Here is a 24828-nt window from a genome sequence, read left to right as displayed (position 1 = left end):
CACAAGGATGAGTTGGGCAGAATGTGAGACCGACTCAGGCACTTCTGATGTACTTTGAGAGTGTCTCTAATTCTCCTTGGCCAAGCGTCAATAAATATGACAGCATAAGACATCAGAGGCTCCTGAGCACATTCTTCCTTCCTGACCTCACCATTGACCTTTGACTTCAGCGATTTCTCCACAACAGTCACTGTTGATTTGTTCTGTACACGACATCTATTGCACGAGTGTCCGTCCTGGGAGAGGGATCCCTCCTCTGTGGCTCTTCCTGAGGTTTCTTCCACCTTTTTTCCCTGTTAAAAGGGTTTTTTGTGGGCAACTTTTTCCTCACTCGAACCGAGGGTCTAAGGACAGAGGGTGTCACTCCCTGTACAGATTTGATTTAACACTATACTGTAGTTACAGTTATCATCATTACTGTTATTAGGGCCCGAGCACGCGGTCTTCATCTTCCTAACAGTAAAACGCATTTTCGCAGTGCGAGGCCCTATTGAATTTCAAATGTTTATTATGAGGGCCCGAGCACGCGGTGCGAGGCCCTATTGAATTTCGAATGTTTAAAAGCAAATTGCATTTTCGACGGCCTATATGTACTCGAAAACTCACGGAAATTTGTCTACCCCCCCAAAGTCAGGTGTAAAATTACGCATTTTGGGGGTCTTTCGGAGGGGCCCCTCGCCACGGTCGACATGTATGGAATTTGGAGGGGGTATGTAACATGCCGAGACACAAAAAAGTCTCTTGGTGACCTGGGCTACAGTGAAGCGTATGGCGTCCATTTAGTGTAAAATTTTGCCTTTTCGTGTTTTTGGGGTCATTTCCAGGGGTCGTACTTGAACGAACTCCTCCTAGGGATTTTATCCGATGTGTTTGAAACTTGGCGTGTGTGTTCTTAAGGCCTCGACAATGCAAAGTAAAGTAAAGATCTCAACTTTTCATCAGAGGCCATGGCCGTGACGGTGCATCAAAGTCAACGGTGCCGATTTTTTCGGGAAAAAATGAGACTCCATAGACTTTTTGGCTGATTTTCAGGCAAAAGTGTTGGGCCATCATATACTTTCTCAAAGCTGTCTGAAGCTTCTTGTGGTTATTAAGACCAATACTATGCAAAATATGGCTGCATAATTTTTTAGGGGGCATGGCAAAAGTGCTCTATAGCGCCCCCTTGAATTTTTTTTTTAGGCAGCCCCGACACAGTTTTGGACACAGAGTTATGAAACCTCAGCCGAATTGTAGAACGTGGCAAGACCTACAAAAAAGTCACTTGGACCAATAGGCTACAATGAACAGGAAGCGAGATATTTAAGTATGAAAATCACCATGTTCAGTGTTTCGGGCTAGTTGAGAAGGGGTCATGTTTGAATGCACTCCTCCTAGGGATTTTATCCAATTGACTTCAAACTTGGTAGGTGTGTTCATATAGTCTTCCTGAGTAAAAGTTATCAAAATTATGAATTTTGGGGAAGCTGTGTGGGCGTGGCGATCCATAAAAAGATTCAAAGAAGAAATCGGCAGGAAGCACCTTCTCAGAGCTGTCTGAAACTTCTTGTGGTTATTAAGACCGATATTATGCACATTTCGACATGCGCACATGTGCGAGGGTTCGACCATCGCTGCTTGCAGCTTTAATTGCAGTTGTTTCTTTCTATTTCTGATCCATCTAATTATTTTGCTTTCTAGTGTGTAATGAGCATTACAGGGACTACTGTGGCTGCAGACTCTGTTCCAAATGCTTACTTGAATTGGCTGTTTACTGATTAAGAAACAAGACTTGCACAACTTACATAAACATGTGGGTGGATGATGTTGGTTCTGCTAATAGGACTGCCAACCTATGGAAGAGTAAAAGAGAAAAAGAAAGGTCACAACAAACATCAAACTTAGTCAAACACCTGTGACATACTCCTCAAATATAATCTCAGCTAACGGGGGGATAAATTAATAGCCTCAGCAAAAGATATGAGACATTCCAACAATATTACAAGAAACTATATACAGTAAATCAACAGTATCTTGCAGTGACAACCAAATAAATTACTGACTCTGCTCAGTAAATTCAGTACTAAAAAAATCCTGCAGAAATTTTGAGAGTGACGAGTGGGCTGTTGCCGGGGGTCTGTATTCAAAAAGCACACCTCAAATAGTCATTTTTAACATTTTTATTTAGACACAGGAGCAGCTTTAACATTACCATGTTAACATGACGCGCTAGCAATTAGCATTAGCATGTTAGCAATTAGTGTTAACATGTTAGCATTAGTATGTTAGTGCTGATGCGCTGACAGCTAGCAATTAACATTAGCATGTTAACATTAGCATGTTAGCACTGATGCGCTGACAGCTAGCTAACACGCTAGCTGCTCTGCTGTCTCTGTCTGTCATTTTAGACAGACAAGTTCAAATTAAGTGCCAATAACTGCTAAAATGGCCGCCGCTGGGCTTCTGCCTTCTCACTCTTATTTTGAAAATAGCCCCTCCCTCTTCTCCTCCCTGTCTGTGTGTGAGTGTGTGAGTGTCTGAGTAATTAGTCACAGGTGCGCGCACATGCTCACTCCCTCTCCCTCTGTCCCCTGAGCAGACACACTCTTCTCAAAATAACATGGGAGTCTATGAGGCAGTCGATGGGTGTTGTTGCCGCATCTTTGTGTGTCACGCCAAAACTATAAATGTGACAGCTTTAGCAGGCGAATGTGAGTGACAAGACAAATTTTCCTACGTTTCTAGCTATAAATGATTTCTGTAGCTTCACATTTGCGGCCACAATCGCAGTTTACAAATTAATTTTTCGACGACTTTTTCACTCCCTCTCCACTCTAGCGATGACATCATTCACTCTAGCTCTCGAAAGTTCACGCAATACACACCCATTAATTTTTTGGCGTGGTTTTTGGCGATTTTTGGCAAAACCATTTGCCGAAAGTCATAGCACACCATTCCCGGCCGAGCCGGTCGTTTTGATATCCGTTTTGTGTGTGTGTGACAAAAACTCTGGGAGGAGTAGCAAACCGAAAAAAAACACGGAAGAAACGGAAGCCTGAGAGTTTTTTAAAGAGAGTGCTCTTTCAGGCACACTCAATAAGCACGGTGGATAAGATATAGTGTGCGCCTTACACGCACACTCAATAAGAATAAGCCCGAGAGGTTTTAAAGAGTGTGCTCTTTCAGGCACACTCAATAATAAGTTGAAGAAGAAGAAGAAGTGTGGTGGATAACATATCTGTCTTTATAATATTGGTCTTAATAAAAACAAGAAGTTTCAGACAGCTCTGAGAAAGTACAACACTTGAATGTCTGAGAATCACAAGCCATCAGCAGGTGATTCCTGCCGATTTTTTCTTTGAATGATTTTTATGGATCGCCACGCCCACACCGTTTCCTCAAAATTCATAATTTTGATAACTTTTACTCAGGAAGTCTATATGAACACACCTACCAAGTTTGAAGTCAATGGGAGGAGGAGTTCGTTCAAACATAACCCCTTCTCAACCAGCCCGAAACACCAAAAATGGTGATTTTCATCCTTAAATATCTCGCTTCGTGTTCATCGTAGCCAATTGCTGCAAGAGACTTTTTTGTAGGTCTTGCCATGTTCTACAATTCGAGGTTCCATAACTCTGTGTCCAAAACTGTGGCGGGCCTGTCTCAAAGAAAAGTTCAAGGGGGCGCTATGGAGCGTTTTTGCCATGCCCCCCAAATGATATTATGCAGCCGAATTGTGCATAATATTGGTCTTAACAACCACAAGAAGTTTCAGACAGCTCTGAGGAAGTATATGATAGCCCAACACTTTTCCCTGAAAATCAGCCAAAAAGTCAATGGAGTCTCATTTTTTTCCAGAAAAAAACGGCAGCGTTGACTTTGATGCAGCGTCACGGCCACGTCCTCTGATGAAAAGTTGTGATTTTGATAACTTTTCATTGTCGAGGCCTGATGAACACACACGCCAAGTTTCAAACGCATCGGATAAAATCCCTAGGAGGAGTTCGTTCAAATGCGACCCCTGGAAATGACCCCAAAAACACGAAAAGTCCAAATTTGACAAAAATTGGACGCCGTACACTTAACTGTAGCCCGGGTCACCAAGAGACTTTTTTGTGTTTCTCTGTATGTTATATGCTCCCTCCAAATTTCGTACACGTGGATGAAACCGTGGCGAGGGGCCCCTCCGAAAACACATCTAGGTGGCGCTGTCGAGCCATATACGTACGTCCATGTGTGAGACCCCCAAAATGCGTAATTTTACGCCCGACATTAGGGGGGGGTAGTCGAATATGCGACTTACTTTTAAACGCTGTTTAGCGTTAGAAATCCAATAGGGCCTCGCCCCAGCGCGCCGTGCTCGGGCCCTAATAATAAACATTTGAAATTCAATAGGGCCTCGCACCACGTGCTCGGACCCTAAAAATGAAAAAAATAAAAATAAACATTGGAAATTCAATAGGGCCTCACACCGCGTGCTCGGGCCCTAATAATAAGCACGGTGGATAACATATAGTGTGCGCTTTCAGGCACACTCAATAAGCGCAGTGGATAACATATAGTGTGCGCTTTCAGGCACACTCAATAATCTTAACCCTGATCAAGGGAGGAAGTTAGAGTCATCTATAACTGCATCAGAAATAAGGAAAGCTGGACAAAAGGCCACATGCTCTAACAACCCTGTGTTGCAAAAATTAAAACAGTTGGAGAAGTGGCGAAAGATAATGCTTACTGTGTGGGGAAATACTTTAAGAAATATGATGATACAGTTAAACATTTCTTATGGGATGGGAAAAGAGTAAGGATAAAACTAACTAACACACTCTGTGCTGCCATGGAGAGAGGGGGATTAGGCTTACCAGATCCAAGGTTATATTGGATATCTTTTGAAATGGCTAAACTAGCCAAACATTGGAAAATGACAGACAACAAGCTTGACTGGATGAAGATTGAGAATGAGTTATTTTTACCATTTAGTCCAAAGGAGCAACTGTCTCAACGATGTAATACAACAAATCCAATTTTCATTCAGTCTAAGGAAGTGTGGGCCAAGGTAGACAAAATGTATAAGTTGTCGCAATATGTACAGATATATGCTTAATTGTGGTTTAGCCCTGAAATACATATTGGTAAAATGTGTGCTGGAGGCAGTGGCGTCAAGTGGTGTATGTTCTAGAAGAGACCTATACAAAAATGGACAATTCATGTCTTATGAGGAATTAACACGTCAATTTAAACTTGAAGGCAAACAACATTATGAATGGAATGAATGGAAATATTTACAAATTAGGGGTTGTATAAAATCGATATTATCGAACTGGTAATTGTTCAGAAAATTATATTTTGATATTTCTATCTGAATGTGCTACAGGAACACTGCACAGCTTCACAATTTTATAAACTAACAAACTATTCAGTAAGTGGTAAGTGACTCGGTTCTAGGTTTAAGTTGTGGACTTCTTGAGTAACTGGTCAGGCTCAGCAATCCCCCTGACTCCTGCTGTATGTTTATTAGGGGACAGATCGCAAATACCAAATGTATCAAAAAGAATTTGTTCTGTGATTATGGTGGGCTTGGTTACAGCTTCCAGAGTTATTTTAAGACATTGGAAAACTGCTATATCTCCTAATCTGAAAGACTGGATTAATGCAATGGTGGAGACCACAAAAAAAAAAAAAAAAAAAAAACAGCTGGTACTGTTTTAAATAAATATATCAACTTTTTGGCAAATGAACTTTTTGGCCAACTTGCCACTGAGCAAAGAAGGACTGGCAACAGTTTAACCTCTGTAGTTGTCCAGTAGTTTGTATTTTCCAGACTAACCCTTAAAGTTGTAGCGGGTAAACTACAAAGAATGCCGGGGTGCCAGTCAGAGTCAAGTCTGACAAAAAAATAAAATAAAACAGAACAAAAAAATAATGCAGTCAACCCCCACAAATATAATAAACAGGCAGCTTAGCACAGCAATAAATAAGCAATCAACACACCTGCAAGGTGATTTTCAGAATGTGAATATATTTTTTTTTCACTGCCGGAGTAACCAAAAAACAAGAGTTCAGTTCAGTCCTTGGTTGGGAACTGTCTGTTCCAGGGTTTTCCAACACCCACAGTTCAGTTCAGACATATGCCAAAGCTCCGGGTTTTACCGCGGACACCCACACAAAAATAAGGAAATAACTCAAAATAAACCAGCGTCTCTCGTCGCGGTGCAGTACAAAAACAAAAGGAAAAGACCAACGAAAACAAAATGTACAACGGGTACTCACTGTACCGAAGTTTAAAATAAATGTGTCAGTCGTTCGGTCGGTCGGTCGGTCTTCTCCACCGGAACCGGCACCTCCTGACGCTTCAAACAGCTGATCCAAGTCAAGAAATACAAATCCACTCCACGGGACGACGGGACTCCAGCAACGCATATATCCAACGTGGACTTAAACACTATGCACTGTTCAGTTTTCGACCCTCGGGACTCTCCTCTTCCTACCTCAACATACCGGTGACTTGCACCTATCCTAAATACTTCTCCTGGAGGACAAATTGAAAACCGCGCGAGATGCGGTGGCTTTCGTCCATTGGAGTAGGCGCTGACTGTGGGTGGATGACGGAGGACCCCCATGAATGGAGGTGTGTTTGAAGGTGTGGAGCAATGTGTTTCAGACTGCAGCGCTACAAAGTTCAGAGTTGGCAGATATTATTTTTGGACCCAAAGTAGTATAAAAACTACAGGAAAATGCGCAAAATTGTGCAAAAGGATGTTAAGTTTGACAGACTATAATCAAATGTATTAAAGCTGAGAATAATAGATTCTACTACATTCACACTGCAATAGTTCACAAAAACATAGAATATAACTGTGCCATAATGTCAAAATAATTTTCACAATGGATTCACAATAACTGGCCATGCAGTGGAACACAACACATCTTGAGACACACAGACTAATGAAAACTCAGTCTAAGGAATCAGAGACCAAATACAGCACGGCTCCTCCCTTTCTTTTGTGGACTGGATTTCTTACCCCCATATTTATTTGTTTTGCTTCCATACTTATTTATCTTATATTTATAGTTATAGTTATATTTTTATTTTGTTTTATATTTTTTTCCTCTATGTGACAATTCATAAGATTTCTATGCCAGATTCAAAAATGTATTAGTAACCCTGTACTCATGGATTCTGCTGTTAAGATTTCAATAAAAAAAAAAAAAAACATAAAATAATTAAAAAACCTGTGACTCAGGTTTTGAATTGTGCTCACAGTATTGGAAGAGTTGTTTCTGTCCGCAGCTGCATAACGGAAGAAAACACCCACTTTGTCCACAGACACCGGCTTGACTTGCTCCCATCCACACACCCGAACCAGCAGCTGGTGCAGCTTCAGCTCATGAGTGTGTCTACAAAAGGCAGCAAGGGATGAGTGATATGTTCTTTATATTTTTGCAATAATAACAATATAACAGTTATAAATGACTTGAATTTTCCATGAATATACAGCATAAGCAGACTGACTGATGTGGAATAGAAACTAATATATATATGCATGCATTGGACTGAAGGTGATGTGAATGCGCATCAGAGCTGTACCGGTGACGGAGTTTTTCGCGGGCTTCAAACTCAAAGGGAATCTCTTCCCCAGGCAGCACTTCCCTCCACTGACTGACATTGTGAGTGTCATCAGTTCCTGGACCGTGGACATCTGAGATGGAGTCTGCACTACTGCTGTGAGACAGTGCCACCCTGTGGGGAAGATATGAATGCCTTTACTTGGAGACATTTCTTGGTCAATCAGTTACTATGCTAAAACTGGAACTGATGGTCTACATTTGTCTAAAGTTAACAATAATTAATAATCATCTCCAGTTTGTGGTATGTGTTATTAGGCTATCATTATGTTACCATTATGGTTACACTGATTACACCTCTCTACATTCAAGAGTACGCTTAAGATATTCTTTTTTGATAGAGCCTATAGTTAGGGCTGACTCATGTGAGTCCTGAACCACGCTGCTATAAACCCAGATCTACCCTAATTTTCTGCTTTCACATCTCACAGGTTCTCACGGATCGTGGCTACACTTAGATCAGAGATTGTTCGAGTTGTTGCCTCCTTCTGTGTTCCTGCTGGATGTCGACTACAAATACTATTATTATTGTTATTATTATTATTATTATTTCTACCAGTAGCCATATCTCTATTTACGTTTAGAGTTAAAGTTATCATTATTTTAATTGCTGCTGTGCATCTGGGTGACCTTCTCTTTTCTGTAATGATTTGGCACTATACTGTAAATACAATTGACTTAAATGGAATTACACCTACCTTGTGGGGGTCGTAGTCAGAGTAGCAAACCACATGGTACATCCTGTGTGGTTACGCAGAGCGTATGGCACGAATGGCTGCCTCCTCTTGGATAGCTTGACATCTGCTGAAAACAGAAATGAAAACTGAATCAGAGAGAAGATGAGTGTGCTCTATCATTACAAGAATCACAGTCATAACAGTCATGTACTTGCTGTCTGCTTGGTCAAAAAAGCAGGTGATTTGAAACTTCTTTCCTTTAAAGGGGTGCTCCACCAATTTTACACTAAAATATCAACTTAGTAGTCTTAGTAGCCTTTAAACAAGGCACTGTGTTTAGAAATGGAAAATTGTTCTTTTTAAATTTACAATGCTAACAATATAACAGTTATAAATGACTTGAATTTTCCATGTTCTACACATGAATATACAGCATAAGCAGACTGACTGATGTGGAATAGAAACTAAAAGGACCCAAACATAAAAGGCCATTTACAATCAAAAATGATTGGAAAAAAAAAAAAAATATATAATTATATTATATGATATGTTACTTCCGATGGCGGCTGACCCATAACCTTTTGAGCGCTGATAGTTGTCGACGTCGCCGCCATTTTTGGATGTGGCAAAGTAGAGCTTTTTCCCCCAGATATTAGTGTGGTGTGAATGGGTGTAAAGAGGCATTACCTTAAAGCCCTCACGGAGACGGCGCCCTGGGCGGTCGCCTACATTGCCCATAGCTAAAACCGGCCTGCTTGTATTAGTTTACGGGCAGATCTGCACATCCAATATGGCGCACGTGTTAAGTTAGCGCAGCAACGGACCAACTGCTCAGTGAGGCGTCTATGTAATGTCTTTGATCTATCCTAAAGGAGGTCTATGGCTTACAGATGGATAAGGACGGACTTTTAGGGGGAACATTTCATTTTAAAAGTTGCCCGACGGCTCCTTGGAAAAAAACAAGGCAATTCCGCACAGTTTTCAAAGCCGAATTTAAATTCCACAGAAGTAACACGACTTTAACATATCACCTCAAAGCAAAATACCCTGCTGAAATTACCTCCACAGGACCTCGCCAGTCTACACAGGAGTGTGCCACTCGTCAGTATATTCCTCTTTGGTAAACTTCCCTCCTATTCCTTTTTTCTATTAGCACTGTGCATATGTGCACCTTAAGCCAATAAAATGAATGAATTTAAATATACCTTCTCTGTGTTATTCTACATTAATGATCATTTTACATAAATAAATATTCATAATAAGGTTCAGTCTCAGAAAAATGCAATTAATATTGATAAATTTATTGATAAATTAATCGCGATTAATTCAGATTTTTTTGCGATAATTAGTATTTTTTTTAAATCGATTGACAGCCCTAATATATATATAATATAATATAATATATATATATATATAATATATATTATATATAATATATATATATATAATATATATGTGTGTGTGTGTTGCGTTGCACAGAATGTTCCTCTAAACTTACCTTCACAATGTATTATTATTATTGCAAAATTTCCAAGTTCTACAAAATGCCAGAAAACTCATATACTGCACAGTAAATGAGTGAATTATATATATATTTTTTCTTATACTTTCTTTTTATTGTTTTATTTTATTTTTTACATGCATTTTAACCCGGACACACACACATGCAGTACAAGGGCATAGACATGCAAATATGGAGAGAGATGGTGGAGTGATGGGCAGCCCCCTGAGGAGTGCCCAGCGAGCAGTTTGGGGAGGGGGGGTGCATTGCTCAAGGGCACCTCGGCAGGAAGTGAACTGGCACCTCTCCAGCTACCAGTCCACCTTCCATATTTTTTTATGGGACTTGAACCGGCCACCCTCCGGTTCCCAAGCCAAGTCCCTATGGACTGAGCTACTGCCGCTCCCCCTACTGGTGTTCAAATATATTGAACAAAAAAACAAAACAAACAGCTGGTACAAAAATTTACTTTTTGGCAAACTTGCCACTGAGCAAAGAAGGACTGGCATCAGTTTAACCTCTGTGTCCAGTAGTTTGTATTTTCCAGACTAACCCCTACAGTTCAGAGTTGGCAGTGATTACTTTTGGACCCAAAGTAGTATAAAAACTACAGGAAAATGCGCAAATTGTGCAATAAGATGTTAAGTTTGACAGACCATAATCAAGTATATTAAAGCTAAGAGAATAATAGATTCTACTATATCCACACTGCAATAGTTCACAAAAACATAGAAGATAACTGTGCCATAATGTCAAAATTCACAATTACTGGCCATGCAGTGGAACACAAATAAGAAGCAAGTCATGCTGTTCAGGCAAAATAGAAAGTCTAAAAGTTCAATTAGTCTGAAAGAGAAGGAAAGACAGGACAGAGTGAAATCTAAGAAGACTGACATTAAATACCATCATCACTTGCAATGCAGCTATGATATCTATATAATATAATGTATTAGTTCTGAACCAATAAACTAGAGCTACTGAAACACTATGGTCCAGCTTCATAAAACCTTTGTGGGAGAACTATGCCCTAACTACTTAAGTATGGAGTCCTATAGGCGAGTGCAGTGAGTTTCTGTATTTACATAGCTGCAAAAAATATGTTTACATTAAATATTACTAAACCAAAAACTGAATAAATTGAATGCATTTCCTACCTGATGTAAAATTTGCAAAACTATTTTTATTTGAAGTATTTGCTTGCATTTGCTTAGGAAATTAATTTAATCATAAATCCATTCTAGTATGTTTTAATTTTGTGTGACTATGCTTATTAAAAAGTTTATTTCTGTCTTACACAGAGTTTTATCCATATGGAAAATTATCAACAGCCACAATCAAAGGAGCAGCCAATATTATTGCCCTTTTTTCTTGGTATTTTGCAGTTTACACATTTCACCAAAAGTTTACTAAAAGGCTAAAAACATAATGAGATTTCTTTTAAAAATATATATTCCGGGCATTTTAAAAGCCCCAGTGTGTCCAGAATGGACAAACTAAGCTCTACATTGGGCCTTTTGCATTTTTGACACATTTTGCGTCCAACGCAGGTTTTTCTTTACATTAGGAGGGAGAAGATGATGCAAGGAGTTGCAACTGTAGATCTAGATAAATCCTTCACACTGGTCCTTCAATATTTTAGATAGAAAGAGTAGAGATGAAGGGAACAAGGGAGAGAGAGAATGACACCCAACAGAAGGTTTGTGTTTCATGGGACATTGCAGTTCATGGTCACCATCTTAACGGCTAGCCACACGGACAACCTATACAACTGTACTTAAGCTGGAATTCATACTGTGATGATTCTTGAACTATTTGCTGGAAGAAAACATTTGAGGCTATTGACTCTCTTTGCTTACTGATACAGATAGCGCTACTAAGGGAGACTGTCAGGCTGACTAAACTCTGAACTGTACCTCGGGAAGGAATCTGCTGCTCGAGGCAGGTCAAGCTGGCTGTGCTCCTAGTTCTAAGGTGAGCAAGTGGAGCACCTGACAGCAGAGAGAGACAGTTACTACACAACAGAGACACATAGAGAGGGAACACACAAGAGGGTTAGAGATTCATCAGCCTCATTCTGTATTTGTGTTGGCAATGAGAACTTTGCTGCAAATAAATAAATTATATGAATAGTCCAAGTCATGTTTCCATTAATTTATTATTAAGAGTGACAGGCTTGATTGTTATTTTATGTTTTTCTTACTATCAACAAATCCCATTAAAATATCAAAACTAACTGTATGTTTGTCATAATACTTTCTGACTTCCAGTCTGTGGTTCTTAGCCCATTCTACTGCAAATATAAATCTTTAAAAACACCTCATAAATTCATAAAGTCATTTTCAACTCAACAGCCAGCCACTAGATCTTTTTTGCCAACATTACTCAAATAGGACGTAATAATGCTTTAGCTGTGAACTACTTTCAGCTATGGATGAATTCACATTTAGTGCCCTACTGAGTATTTGGGTTCACTGATATGTTCTTAATATTTTTTGGCAACAAAGGAGCTCTATGACACAGACGAAGAAGATGGAAGAGGAAGAGGCTTTTTACACACACATTACATGTTAGTAGATACATTGGATATGCACATGAGATTTGTTGATAAATAGAAAAATCAATTCTTTTATTTATGGTATTCTGTTTATAATGTGTTCTACTGTCAGTGTAGGTACTGTACCAATAACTGAACAAAGATCACATCATTCTTTCTTTACTCTGTATTTAACGGCTAATTTCCAATACTTTATCTGAAGAGCCTGCCTGCAGAAAGCTTATTTTATTTGTAATATTTTAACTGGTTCTCTTTGTCTGTAGATATTATAGATAACAGATGTGTGACAATTCATTAACATACACTAACCTAAAAAATTAAAGGTACAATATGTAAGATGGTGGAGAATACTGATATTTAGCGGTTAAAAATGAACACTGCAATCAAAATTCACTGGACATTCGTCTCCCCCTCACCCCCTTCCCAGACTGAAGCTCACACAGCTTGCTAGATTGAAGACACTGAACCTCCATAAGGGCAAAACAAGTGCAAAAATGTTTATTTCATGAAGCAGCTTCTACGTCTGAGTCTGACTTCAGTCCGTGCTGCAAAATAATAACAAGAAGTTTAGATTGATTTGTGTCCATTTGTTTGAGAGAGAGGGTGAGAGACACACACAGACAGAGGGCGGGAGACACACACAAACAGGGAGAGAGAGAAATTGGAGGTTACTTTCTAATTGTTTTACAGCAGTTAAGTTTAGCATAAATAAATTCCTCTAAACCTAGGTAAAAGGAACATCTCACACAACTGTTTTGGCAACGTTTGAGATAATCTGCAAATTTTGAGCTAAAAGTCGCCATGACTCCGTCTTCTCTGACAGTAAGAGCTTAGTCTGTCGCGTTGGTTACCAATGATGATTATGTGACGTGATTTTAAATACTTAAACTCAATGACTTTATAACTTCCAATTAACTTCCAATGATATTAAGGTTCAAAGTAATGATTAACAGCATCGCTGCTTGATTGACAGGTAAGTGTTGTTTCAGATGGCTTATTAGATCACCCAGGCGTCATTCGGACAGCTTCAAGTCCATCGATGATCCATGTCTTTGCCGAAATTTTGACTAACTGGGAGGCAGAAGAAGCATCCAACATGGCGGCGGCCAGCACCGCATATTTTCAGCTTCAAAACAGTGCTTTGGAAACCTATGGGTGTCGTCACTCAGGCTCTAAATATAATATGTAAATATCTTACATATTGTACCTGAAATAAACCACAACCATGGTTTACTATCAGAAATCGATCAGTTAAATGGTTAAATTGTTAAATATCAGCTAATATGCTGGTAAATTGTTAAAAATAAAAATATGAACTGAATCTAAATCTGTGAGTGTATTATCCAAATAAAGTGCTGCCATTTCCAAGAGTGCAAGGGTGCACTGGATATTTCCAACTACCGTGACAATGTCACATAAAGTTGAAATCCTGAGAAAGAGGCTTAAATATTTTAAACAGTCACCTGGATATTCTGTTATCTTTATATTTATTTAGATTTTTATTAAATAGATTCAAATTTCAAATCCAATCCAAGATGCCATATGATATCCATTCAATTAATTCCGCATACTTTTGAGGGTTTCAATATTTTAATATGAGGGTTGAGAGTATTTTTGCCCAGTGATTTTTTTTGTGGTATGATGTGTATCTGGAACTCACTCTGTCCAAAACTTGGTGGGTCAACTGAGGAGCCCATCCAGGGCAGAGGTGGAGAAGACTGGGGTGTGTGTTCCTCCTCTTTACAGTAGTCAGCTATCCAGGAAGTCTTGGTGGTATTGTATTGTTCTGGAAGGATCAGATACAGATAGTTTTTGCTTGTGGTACATTTAACAGTGTAACTGGAAACCAGTATTAAGTATTTGGTGACTAAACAGTTTGTGAAGGCCAACACACTGTTCAGACAAGTATGTGGCCTATACATGTTTGTTTATGTATTCACCCAACAGGACAGAAGTGATGTTCACGTCCAGTCTCTGCTTTGCTCGGATCCCTATCTTCAGACGTGGAGGGTGGAGGCGACCGGCGGCCTGCTGCTGCCAGGACAGAAAGCAGGGCCAGGGCTCGATGAACGGCTCCCAGCCTGACACACACACACACACACACACACACACACACACATTATTTTTCTCTCTCTCTCTCTCTCTCTCTCTCTCTCTCTCTCTCTCTCTCTCTCTCTCTCTCTCTATATATATATATATATATATATATATATATATATATATATATATCTATATATATTAGTGCTGTCAAAATTAACGCGTTAATTTTGTCGATTAATTTTAAAAATTAACGCGTTAAAAAAAAAATTAACGCACTTAACGCGGTTTTTTTGTTTACTTCCGTGGCGGCCGCCATTTTGGATGTGGCAAAGTGTAGCTTTGTTTCCCAGTATATTAGTGTGTGTGTGAATGGGTGTATAAGAGGCATTAATTAAAGCCCTCACGGAGACTGCCCTGGCGGTCGCCCACATTGCCCCACAGCTAAAACCGCCCTGCTGTATTAGTTTACGGGCAGATCTGCCACATCCAATATGGCGGACGCGTTAACGTATCGCAGCAACGGACCAACCTGCTCAACGAGGCGTCTATGTGTCTATGATCTATCCTAACTAAAGGAGAGTCTATGTATATATGTCTATGATCTATCCTAACTAAAGGAGGAGTCTATGTATATGTCTATGATCTATCCTAACTAAAGGAAGTCTATGTATATGTCTATGATCTATCCTAACTAAAGGAGAGTCTATGATATTGTCTATGATCTCTCCTAACTAAAGGAGAGTCTATGTATATGTCTATGATCTATCCTAACTAAAGGAGAGTCTATGTATATATGTCTATGATTATCCTAACTAAAGGAGAGTCTATGTTATATGTCTATGATCTATCCTAACTAAAGCAGAGTCTATGTATATGTCTATAATCTATCTTAACTAAAGGAGAGTCTATGTATATATATCTATGATCTATCCTAACTAAAGGAGAGTCTGTGAATATATGTCTATGATCTATCCTAACTAAAGGAGAGTCTGTGCATATATGTCTATGATCTTCCTAACTAAAGGAGGTCTATGGCAGAAAGAGGATAAGGACAGACTTTTAGGGGAACATTTCATTTTAAAAAGTTGCCCGACGCTCGTTGGCAAAAAACAAGGCAATTTGCACAGTTTGCAAAGCCGAATTTAAATTCCACAGAAGTAACACAACTTTACATATCACCTCAAAGCAAAACACCAGTTACACTACAGGAGTGTGGCACTCGTCAGTATATTTCCTCATTCTGGCTTTTTTCTATTTGCACTGTGTATATGTGCACCTTAAGCCAATAAAATGAATGAATTTAAATATACTTTCTCTGTGTTTATTCTACATTAATTTGATCATTTTACATAAATAAAATTCATTATAAGCTTCAGTCTCAGAAAAATGCATTTATTTATTGATACATTTATTGATAGATTAATCGCGAAATACAGAAATTTTTGCGATTAATTAGTAATTTTTTTTAAATTCGATTGACAGCCTCATATATCTATAGATATTATTATATAGATATATATATATATATATATACATACACACACATTATTTTCTCATATTGTCCAGAAATGCATAAATTCAGCATAACTCTGAATAACAGAAGCTGAATTCTCTAAATGGCTGAATGGTCAAAACATGTTTTTTCTAAAGAAGAAAATATTACAATCAAGTTTTTCAAGCTGCAAGAAAATCTTATTACCTGACAACTCTCTGTTGTAGTAGTCCCCAGACAGAGTGAAGCTGGTGTTTCCTTCCTGAGTGGAACCAATGCGCTGCAGCACATAAAGCCCTGCAATAACAGATCACAATCAGGCTGAAATGATCCTCAATGTCCTCGATGTGTCATTTACTTATTTGTGAGATACAGTGACATAGAACAATGTCGCAGAGTACAGTACAACCAACTTGATTTAAACAATCATAAATGAAGTAAGAATATAGGTGTCAGAGAGTAAAAAGTGTATAAAAGATAAAAGATGCCACAAGAACAGTGCATGTAAGGATTGTAGAAATTGATTGCATTGATTGCACGTGGAACAAAGGAAAATTTATACCTATTTGTTCGTGCCCTAGGTAGCATATATCTCCGCCCAGACAGCAGAGAAATGAATTCCTGCAACAACGGGTGATCAGGGCTAGACAGGATAGACTGAGCCTTCTGTAAGACTCGTCTGTCAAAGATCTCTGAGAGAGAGAGAGCTGCTGCATGCCAATTATCTTATTGGCGTCTTTCGCAATTTTGAGCAGACAATTTTTGTTTTTAACCGACAGGTTTCCATAAAATGAGATCAAGCAAAAAGTTAAAACTGACTCAATAAAAGATCTATAGAACAAAACCATTAAGGTCTTATCAACATTAAAAGATTTTAGTCTGCGCAGAAAGTATAATCTCTGTAGGCCCTTTTTACAGATTGTTGAGCGCTGTTTGTGGTGCGGTGACTTAAGAGTTAGTAAGTTCTTAAAAACATTATTTTTCAGTCATTAATAAGTAATACTGAAGTATTTACTCTACTGACATCCAATAAGTAATTTCATTTTGATTCTTTGCTTAAGATTATCTTTTGTCAATCTGCCTAACAGCCCAGTCTTTATCATATGTTTGATAATGCAGTTGTATCTTATGTGAATGAGACGTACTAGAGAAAGTGAGTTCAGCCAGAGGTATGTCACAGTCCAGACAGTCATCAATGAAACAGATGCAGACACTCTCAGCCTTCAACTCCACCCCAGACAGAGGAGCTGAATGGCTACTGGATCCAGAGTCAGCCCTGGCTCTGGAATGGTCTGCCATGTTCTCAGCATTCTCCAGCAGCCATGTAGCAGCCTGGTCCAGCTGGCCTGATGGACACATCATTCTGTCTTTAAATATGTTGTCATCAAGTAATAGTAATGGCTTGACACTGACTCTGCTACCTGGTATGGATAACAGTGTTAAAGGTCTTACCCACCTTTACAGTGGGTCAGGGCTCTTTTGCAGTCCTCTTTCCTGAAGCCAAGGTCTTGTAAATGGGTCAGCTGGCCCTCTGTGAAGACAAAACACAACCTCATGACAACATGGCATGACAACAGTAATAAGCAGTGCTGCAGCCAAATAGTAGCCTTTTCTACCATGAGATAACCAATTTCATATTGACGATTCATTAAAAAAAATGAAAAGTAACCGAGCAAGAAGCTGCCACTGACTTTGTTATTGCTAGAGCTTGGTGAAATAAAAGCTGGGTGATACCAAGTTGGGCTTCTTGCTGTTCAAATACTTGCTTGATGATTATTAGCAAAGCTGTCAATATGTGTAATGTAATCATAGCAAATACACATGTACAGCTGTCCATACTACACTTTTTTTATACTTTTTGTTTCATAACAAAAAAAATGAGGTCACTCACACAAACTTGTCACAGAATGATACACTCTCACTCACATTCACAATTCTGTTTAGTACAATTTCAGTTGTCAGACTCTTCTTCGCTTTTTCAGTGTCTAGACTCATCAGGAGTGGTTTATTTGTTCTATTATATGCCTGGGAACTCATCGGTACCCGGTGATTTGTCTGCTTCCAGACTAGAGATTGCTTTATTAACTTCCAATAGATATTTCTTTTGCAAGTTCATCATTATGTAGTCCCTGAGTGTATAGGGACTTGTAATAAGTCTCAAATGCCTTTTTGAATGCCATCCAATTTATTTTGTTAGAATTGGGATGTCTTATTTCATGAATAGTATTTTCACTATGAATTTTGTGTATTTCCTGTTTGATTGGTCTCATTGGTCTGATGCATTTCTCTTTCTTTCTTTCTTTCTTTCTTTCTTTCTTTCTTTCTTTCTTTCTTTCTTTCTTTCTTTCTTTCTTTCTTTCTTTCTTTCTACTGTGTAAGTCAGTTAGTCTTTAGGCTTTTGCTTTCTTTATGAAGGCAGTAGTTGATATAATTTTGCCTCTGAGAACATCTTTTGCAGAATCCCATAATGGTACTGGGTACACCTGTCCATTATTATTATTCTCCAAATATAAAGTGGTGGCCAAAATTATTAGAACACCTGGCAGATCTGAAAATATTGACCTTTTTTGCCTCCAAAACATGATTTCATTTCATAAATGTTCATGAAATATGCAGATGGTTACCCTGAGTGAGTTCTACTGATTTTTATCCACTTTGAACTTTAATATTTAGTATGTCCACCTTCTGTAGCAATTAAAGCAGCACATCTCTCTGGCATTGTGTCAATATATTTCCTGAGAACTTCAACACTAATGTTAACCTATGCCTTCTGCAACTCAAGCTCTGTGGGGTTGAGTTCTGGACTTTGAGGGAGCCAGTCCATTATTTTCAATGTTTTAGCAGACTCCTTCTGTCACCGGCAATATTTAGAGAATGTTTATGGTCATTGTCCTCTTGGAAAATAAATACAGGCCTAATAAGATAACTCCCAGATGCTATTCAGTGTCTCACCAGGCAGAAATGGCCCCACACAATAATACTACCCCCTCTTTGTTTAACAGTTGACTCATTTTTATATCTCTCCCCCTTCCTCAGTCGAACATACACTCTTCGCTTGCTCCCAAACTGTTCAAACTTGGAATCATTAGATTAGATTATACTTTATTCATCCCACAGTGGGGAAATGTACTTATCACAGCAGCAGAAAGAAAAGTGTAGTACACACCACAGAAGTTAAAGTAGAAAAAAATGGCAACAACACCACGAACAGACAGAAGTGTCTATAACCTACACAATAAACAAAAACAAACAACTGGCAAACAGCAGACAATGTGCAAAACAAGTACTTGAGATAAGTGGCATGATATAAAAGAATTGTAAGGTAAAGTGACCATGGTACGAAAATATTGCAATGTAAGTGACCATGTAATAAATAATACAAGTAAATGGCAAAAGTAGTAACCATGATATAAATGATATTTAAAAAGTAGTAACCATGATATAAATGATATTGCAAAACTAGTAACCATGATATAAATAATATTGCAAAATCAGTCCACAAGACTTTATACCAATCTTCCTTTGTCCATTTCTTGTGTTCTTTTTCAGCTGTTTCACTCTGTTTCCCCTTCAGTAATGGTTTCTTTGCTGCTATTCTGCCAACAAGTCCTTCTACACCCAGTTTTCGACACAGTTCATCAAGACACTGTCGCACTGTTGCAATAGGTCGTTGTGGCATTGATCTCGTCACGCAGTTCGCGTGAGGTCTGACTTCGGTCCTTAAGACTGAGAGTTTTGAGATGCTTCGCTTAGGCCTAGCTTGTTTTTTTTTTTTGTTTGTTTTTTAAGGAAAATGACCTAAATCTCCTTATGATGGCTCTATTCTATGGTTTATAGAGCATAATGATGACATTGTAGATATTTCATTTGTTTTATGGGTATTTTAATGACCAATTCAACCTAAACAACTGAAAACCAAATTATGCCAAGCGTTCTAATAATTATGGCCACCACTATATTTGTAGTTCTTTTATCATTGTTTCGAATCCTGGATTATTTAACTAACAAATTTATGTTTAATCATCATAATGTATTTTTTACTAGGGTATCCACCATTAAATAAAAGAAGAATCAGGCTGTGTAATACCTGGTGGTGCCACCTTTGAGTGGGGAAAACGCTCCACCCACACCTATTTTGTAAACATGATGGAGGCAACACCTGATGCTAGCGTTATAGCAGCCAGCCTCCCCAAGCTACACTCAACCTCAACCAGGTGTTCAGATGCAAACTGATGAAGTCTAATGACTTCATCAGTTCACTCAGTAAATGGACTGCAGGTCAAGTCAGTGTTAGAGGACAGGCAGAGTTTTTACAGAAAGCATCCTCCGAGCTAACTTAAGTTTATTTTGACACATAAGATGTTGGCAAAACGTCCTGATGTCAAAGAGACTGCTACTCTGTTGTCAGGTTGAGGTTAGAGGTTTGTCCTGAGATGCTTATACTGAATATAAACAGTGAAAACATTTTCACGTAAAACATATTGAACTTTCATGTCATGTCTATCTGTTTGAATATGTTTGGAAAAAAAAGTATGTGCGATTAATTTAGATTAATTGATCACAGAGCCTATAATTAATTTTGTTTTTTAATTGCTTGAGAGTCCATGTAACTTCAAGTACAAACTGGAATGATCTGAAAGGTCCCTTGCCTATCTTACATTCTTTTATTGTATGTTTATACATAAAAATAAAAATAAATCATAAAAATAAAAATAAATCACTTCTTGAATATATATTATGGCATGCAAAATATAGTGTACTCTTTATATTGTTTATGGAAATCTCGCCATATACTTATCAAACCTAAGTTATGTAATATTTTCTTTACCCAGATATCTGAATAAGTTATTTTTCTTTATCTCCCCTCCTTGTCCTTAAACTCAAAATTGCAACCCCACGTTTGCTTTTTTGTAAGAGAAATAGAATGTATTTCTGAATGACTTTTTTTTTTAAGCTTTTCATGTTCAGACGGTGTTACATGTCTTTCTTGTAGTGGTGGGTTGGTCGTGAACATATCGTTCAGTTTCAACTAATCTTTTATATGACTAGTAATGAGTAGTCTCAGTGAGTAATTTGTTTGTTTTCACATGGCAGCTGCATCAGCTCAATCATCAAAAAGAGAAATGATTAGTTCACGACTCAACTACGGGCCTTTTGCTTATTTGTTATGTTTACAACGGCCACATGAGGATTAAAGCGCTGCACTAGTTAAAATGAACAAAATTAATGAAATGACTCAAAAAAAAAGATTAGTTCAATTTACCGTCCGAGAGTAAGTGATCTGAATTAGTAAAAAGACTTCCCAACACTACTTTCTTGTGAAAATACAATTTATGATTTCTCCTTTTGCCTTAGTTATGATCTTTCTCCTTTTAATGGGGATAGAAAGCTAATTTACATTGAATGTGACAACCTGAAATTTACTGGTATTTAATTAAAGTGAATTTGTTTATTCTGTCTCTGAGATCAAAAATTATAGGGTAAATTCTAACTGAAGTTAAACAATGCATATGCCGTCGAGAGACTGAAAATGAACAGGTGCCCTTTGCTCCTTTGGGAAGTTTCACCTCTCCAATTTACATGGGAGTAGATGCCATTACAAACCCATTGTAAATTTTGGCGTGTTTTGTTGCGATTTTTGGCAAAACCGTTTAAAAAAGTTTTTAAAAGTCATAGCACATCATTCCCGGCCGAGCGGGTCATTTTGATACCTTTTTGATGTATGTGCAACCAAAAGTGAGGGAGGAATAGCGTGCTGAAATTCCTGGGATACGTAAAAATAATAATTATGGAAAATAATAAATAGTGTGCCTTGCAGGCACACTTAAAAAAGAGGTGTGTCGGGGAGGAACTAAAGCAGCCAGGGTCTCTCAATTGCAAACAGGTGTGCCTTTGGAATCCCTGCAGTTTCTCCCAGATGCTTTGTTGAAATTTTGCCTGGTCTCTGTGATGGGGCCCTTTTTCGTTCTCCCACATGAATTTGGTAGCTACTGCCTCCTCACCTCCTTCTTCTGTTTGTGTTTTCCATGGGGTCATCTTCTCAATTGAAATCTCCTTTTTTACCTCTTCTTTGTGACCTAAAATGGCCCTTATCTTTTCCTCTTCCACCTTCCAACTTGTTTAGGTTGGTCATTTTAATAGCTTGTTGAATTTAGGGAGTTTAGCTAACTGGTAAAGAGCTAACCATTTACACAACCATCCTTAAGTTTGCGCCATCAGAAGCCAGTGGGATTACACTCTGTAACAAATTACAACAAATGCCAATTTCCGCATAATTCTGCTTTAAGTAAAACTACACTAGTAACTAGAAGAATCGACTCAGTTGAATGCAGATCTACCAGGCAACAGAAGTCTGCCATGCCACCACAACTGCCAGATACAATCTTTTTTTTTTTCGCCTAACTGTCAATGTACAACCCCTAGCAAAAACAAGATTCCAAACTGAGGCAGTTGTTGATAACTGAAGAGCAGTTAGACCATAGAGTTAGATCATAGAAGACTGAAATTACTATAGATTGTTACATGGTTGTTACATACCTATAAGGGCCTCAGTCTTCTGCCTGAAGCTGTCTTTGGGTTTAGCAGTGTGCTCAGTACTGTGTGCAGTGGTGTTGTCAGAGTCAGAGGGCAGTGGACTACTGGCAGGGATGGACTTGGCGATGGCCAAGAAGAGCTGAATGTCGTTGTAGGACAGACGGATGTCCAGAGCAGGAAACTGAATCTGCCAGAAAATCACATGCACAATTAAAGGGTCAATCCACCCAGTTTATATGTCAAAGTCATTGGCAAGGTTGAGTAGTAGTCACCTGAAAACAGATAACAGTATAATTGCTTCACTGTTTTTTTCTTTTACAAGAAAATTACTTGAGTGACATTGTCTGGGTATCTCAGCTTAGTCTTGGAAACTACATATTTTTAAGTGCAAGTCTGTGCTACAAACCAGAGGCCTACATGTATAGAAAGACACTAAGTAACAAGGGTAATGAAAGACACTATTGGTATTATAGGAAAACCAGGTTAGAACCATACTAGAGACTAAAAGTCAGAATATATGCCAGATACCTACACCTATACATATTTGACTATTCTTTATAACAGGTTTCAAATGTGACAAATGTGGTGTGTTTTTATTGTATTGCTGTGATGCAACGGTGCTAACAACTGCACCATCATGCCACCTCAGTTACATGTACACAGGGGCGGCTGTGTGGCTCAGCAGGTAGAGTGGGTTGTCCACTAATCAGATGATCGGCAGTTCAATCCCGAGCTACTCCAATCTGCATGTCGAAGTGTCCTTGGGCGAGATAATGAACCCCTAAGCTCCTGAAGGCCTCGCCATTAGTGTGTGGATGGTTAGCTCCTAAAACTGATGCCAGATGAGCCAATGCCATCAGTGTATGAATGTGTGTGAATATGAATGAGATATGTCGTGTAAAAGCACTTGTTGAGTTGGAAGACTAGAAAGGTGCTATATAGGTACAGTCCATTTACTATATATTTAATTTTGGTTGAGTGTTAACTCCTGACCTCCAGTAGCGGTGGGATGTCCTCAACATTGAAGGCATCCAGTAGACCTGAGCTGCTTTGGTATGTGGGGCTGCCACACAGCTCCACCTGAACATTGACTGGGTCAATGATGGACAACGCGGTCTCCTGCTCACTGCCCAACCGACACGAGAACACCTTGGGGGTACAAAATACCACTCAATCAAAGATAATAAAATTCTAGATATTGGGTAAGTAGTTTGTAGCAATTGCACACTTCTTCAATATGTACCAATCATACTAAATATTCTAAAACCAAATATTCATTGTATACTCAAAATCTGATTTGATTTGATTTATTTGTATAGCCCAAAGTCACAAAGTACATTTGCCTCAGAGGGCTTTACAATATGTACAGGGAGTGACACCCTCTGTCCTTAGACCCTCGGTTCGAGTGAAGAAAAACTTGCCCACAAAAAACCTTTAACATGGAAAAAAGGTGGAAGAAACCTCAGGAAGAGCCACAGAGGAGGGATCCCTCTCCCAGGACCAACAGATGTGCAATAGATGTCATGTGTACAAAACAAATCAACACAAACATATTGTACAATTACAATGAATGATAAAATGACAATGAATTACAAAGAATGATAAAATGACAATGAATTACAAAGAATGATAAAAGTAGCAGTGGAACCTGTGATAGAGAGACACAGCAGCAAATCATTAACTACCGTATTTTCCAGACTATAGAGCGCATCTAAATATAAGCTGAACCCACTAAGCTTTTTTTTTTTTTTAAATAAATAAATTTTTTTTTACATATATAAGCCACACCGCACTATAAGCCGCTGATATCTAGGTTAAGAAATTAGATATTTACCGGATACACAGAAAGATTTTGTACCGTAAATGTTTATTTATATACCTGAACTGATTGTTTCCGAACAGTGCCTGTAACACGGCAGGAAAAGTGCTCACCATGGATTCATTAATGCCAAGGTTACGTGCAGCAGCTCTATTTCCTTCCTGGATAGCCAGATCGACTGCCTTCAACTTAAAAACTGCATCATACAAACTTCTTTGTGTGCTTTCCATGATGAGGGGGTGAGGGTGTGAAAATAATTCACTGTTAATAATTTGTTGTGCGTGTTGTGTTGCAAATAAAAACTAGCGTGTTCTTCTTTGCACTGACTTTCCCTGTCTCGTTTTTGCACTTCCTGTCAGAGCGCCCCGTGGCAGCTGCATCTTTGTATAAGCCGCATGGTTCAAAGCTTGGGAAAAAAGTAGCGGCTTATAGTCCGGAAAATACAGTATAAACTGTAATGGAGATATGATAGCAATAATGACAGTAGTAATATGTGTAGTGGACGTCGTGCAGAAGGAGGATAAGGAGGAGTTGTAAGTTACTGTTAGGCTAGTTACAAGTACAAGTAGTAGTCGTTAGTACAAATCAAATCAATTTTATTTGTATAGC

The 24828-nt window shown here is 38.6% G+C and overlaps 1 protein-coding gene across 4 annotated transcripts in view; it reads right to left on the bottom strand.

The window, feature by feature from the left end:
- The window catches only part of vps13d (vacuolar protein sorting 13 homolog D), a 143620-nt gene that overhangs the window by 28540 nt on the left and 90252 nt on the right, over positions 1-24828 (bottom strand). For 2 of the 4 annotated variants that reach the window (XM_027279626.1, XM_027279623.1), the window contains exons 33-44: positions 23394-23549; positions 22404-22587; positions 17323-17397; positions 17012-17212; positions 16074-16163; positions 14275-14415; positions 13995-14120; positions 11694-11768; positions 8301-8403; positions 7565-7717; positions 7239-7374; positions 1785-1832 (exon numbers count right to left, since the gene is read on the bottom strand). In XM_027279626.1, coding sequence (XP_027135427.1) covers positions 1785-1832; positions 7239-7374; positions 7565-7717; positions 8301-8403; positions 11694-11768; positions 13995-14120; positions 14275-14415; positions 16074-16163; positions 17012-17212; positions 17323-17397; positions 22404-22587; positions 23394-23549 — 1488 coding nt within the window. Of the gene's footprint in view, positions 1-1784; positions 1833-7238; positions 7375-7564; positions 7718-8300; positions 8407-11693; positions 11769-13994; positions 14121-14274; positions 14416-16073; positions 16164-17011; positions 17213-17322; positions 17398-22403; positions 22588-23393; positions 23550-24828 lie in introns of all 4 variants that reach the window. The other 2 variants (XM_027279634.1, XM_027279638.1) reach the window with 2 other exon arrangements.

Source organism: Larimichthys crocea, chromosome I, assembly GCF_000972845.2.
Source record: "Larimichthys crocea isolate SSNF chromosome I, L_crocea_2.0, whole genome shotgun sequence".
Classification (NCBI taxonomy): Eukaryota; Metazoa; Chordata; class Actinopteri; family Sciaenidae; genus Larimichthys; species Larimichthys crocea.
Note: the sequence above shows the minus strand (reverse complement) of the source record. Positions and strands in the feature narration are given on the sequence as shown.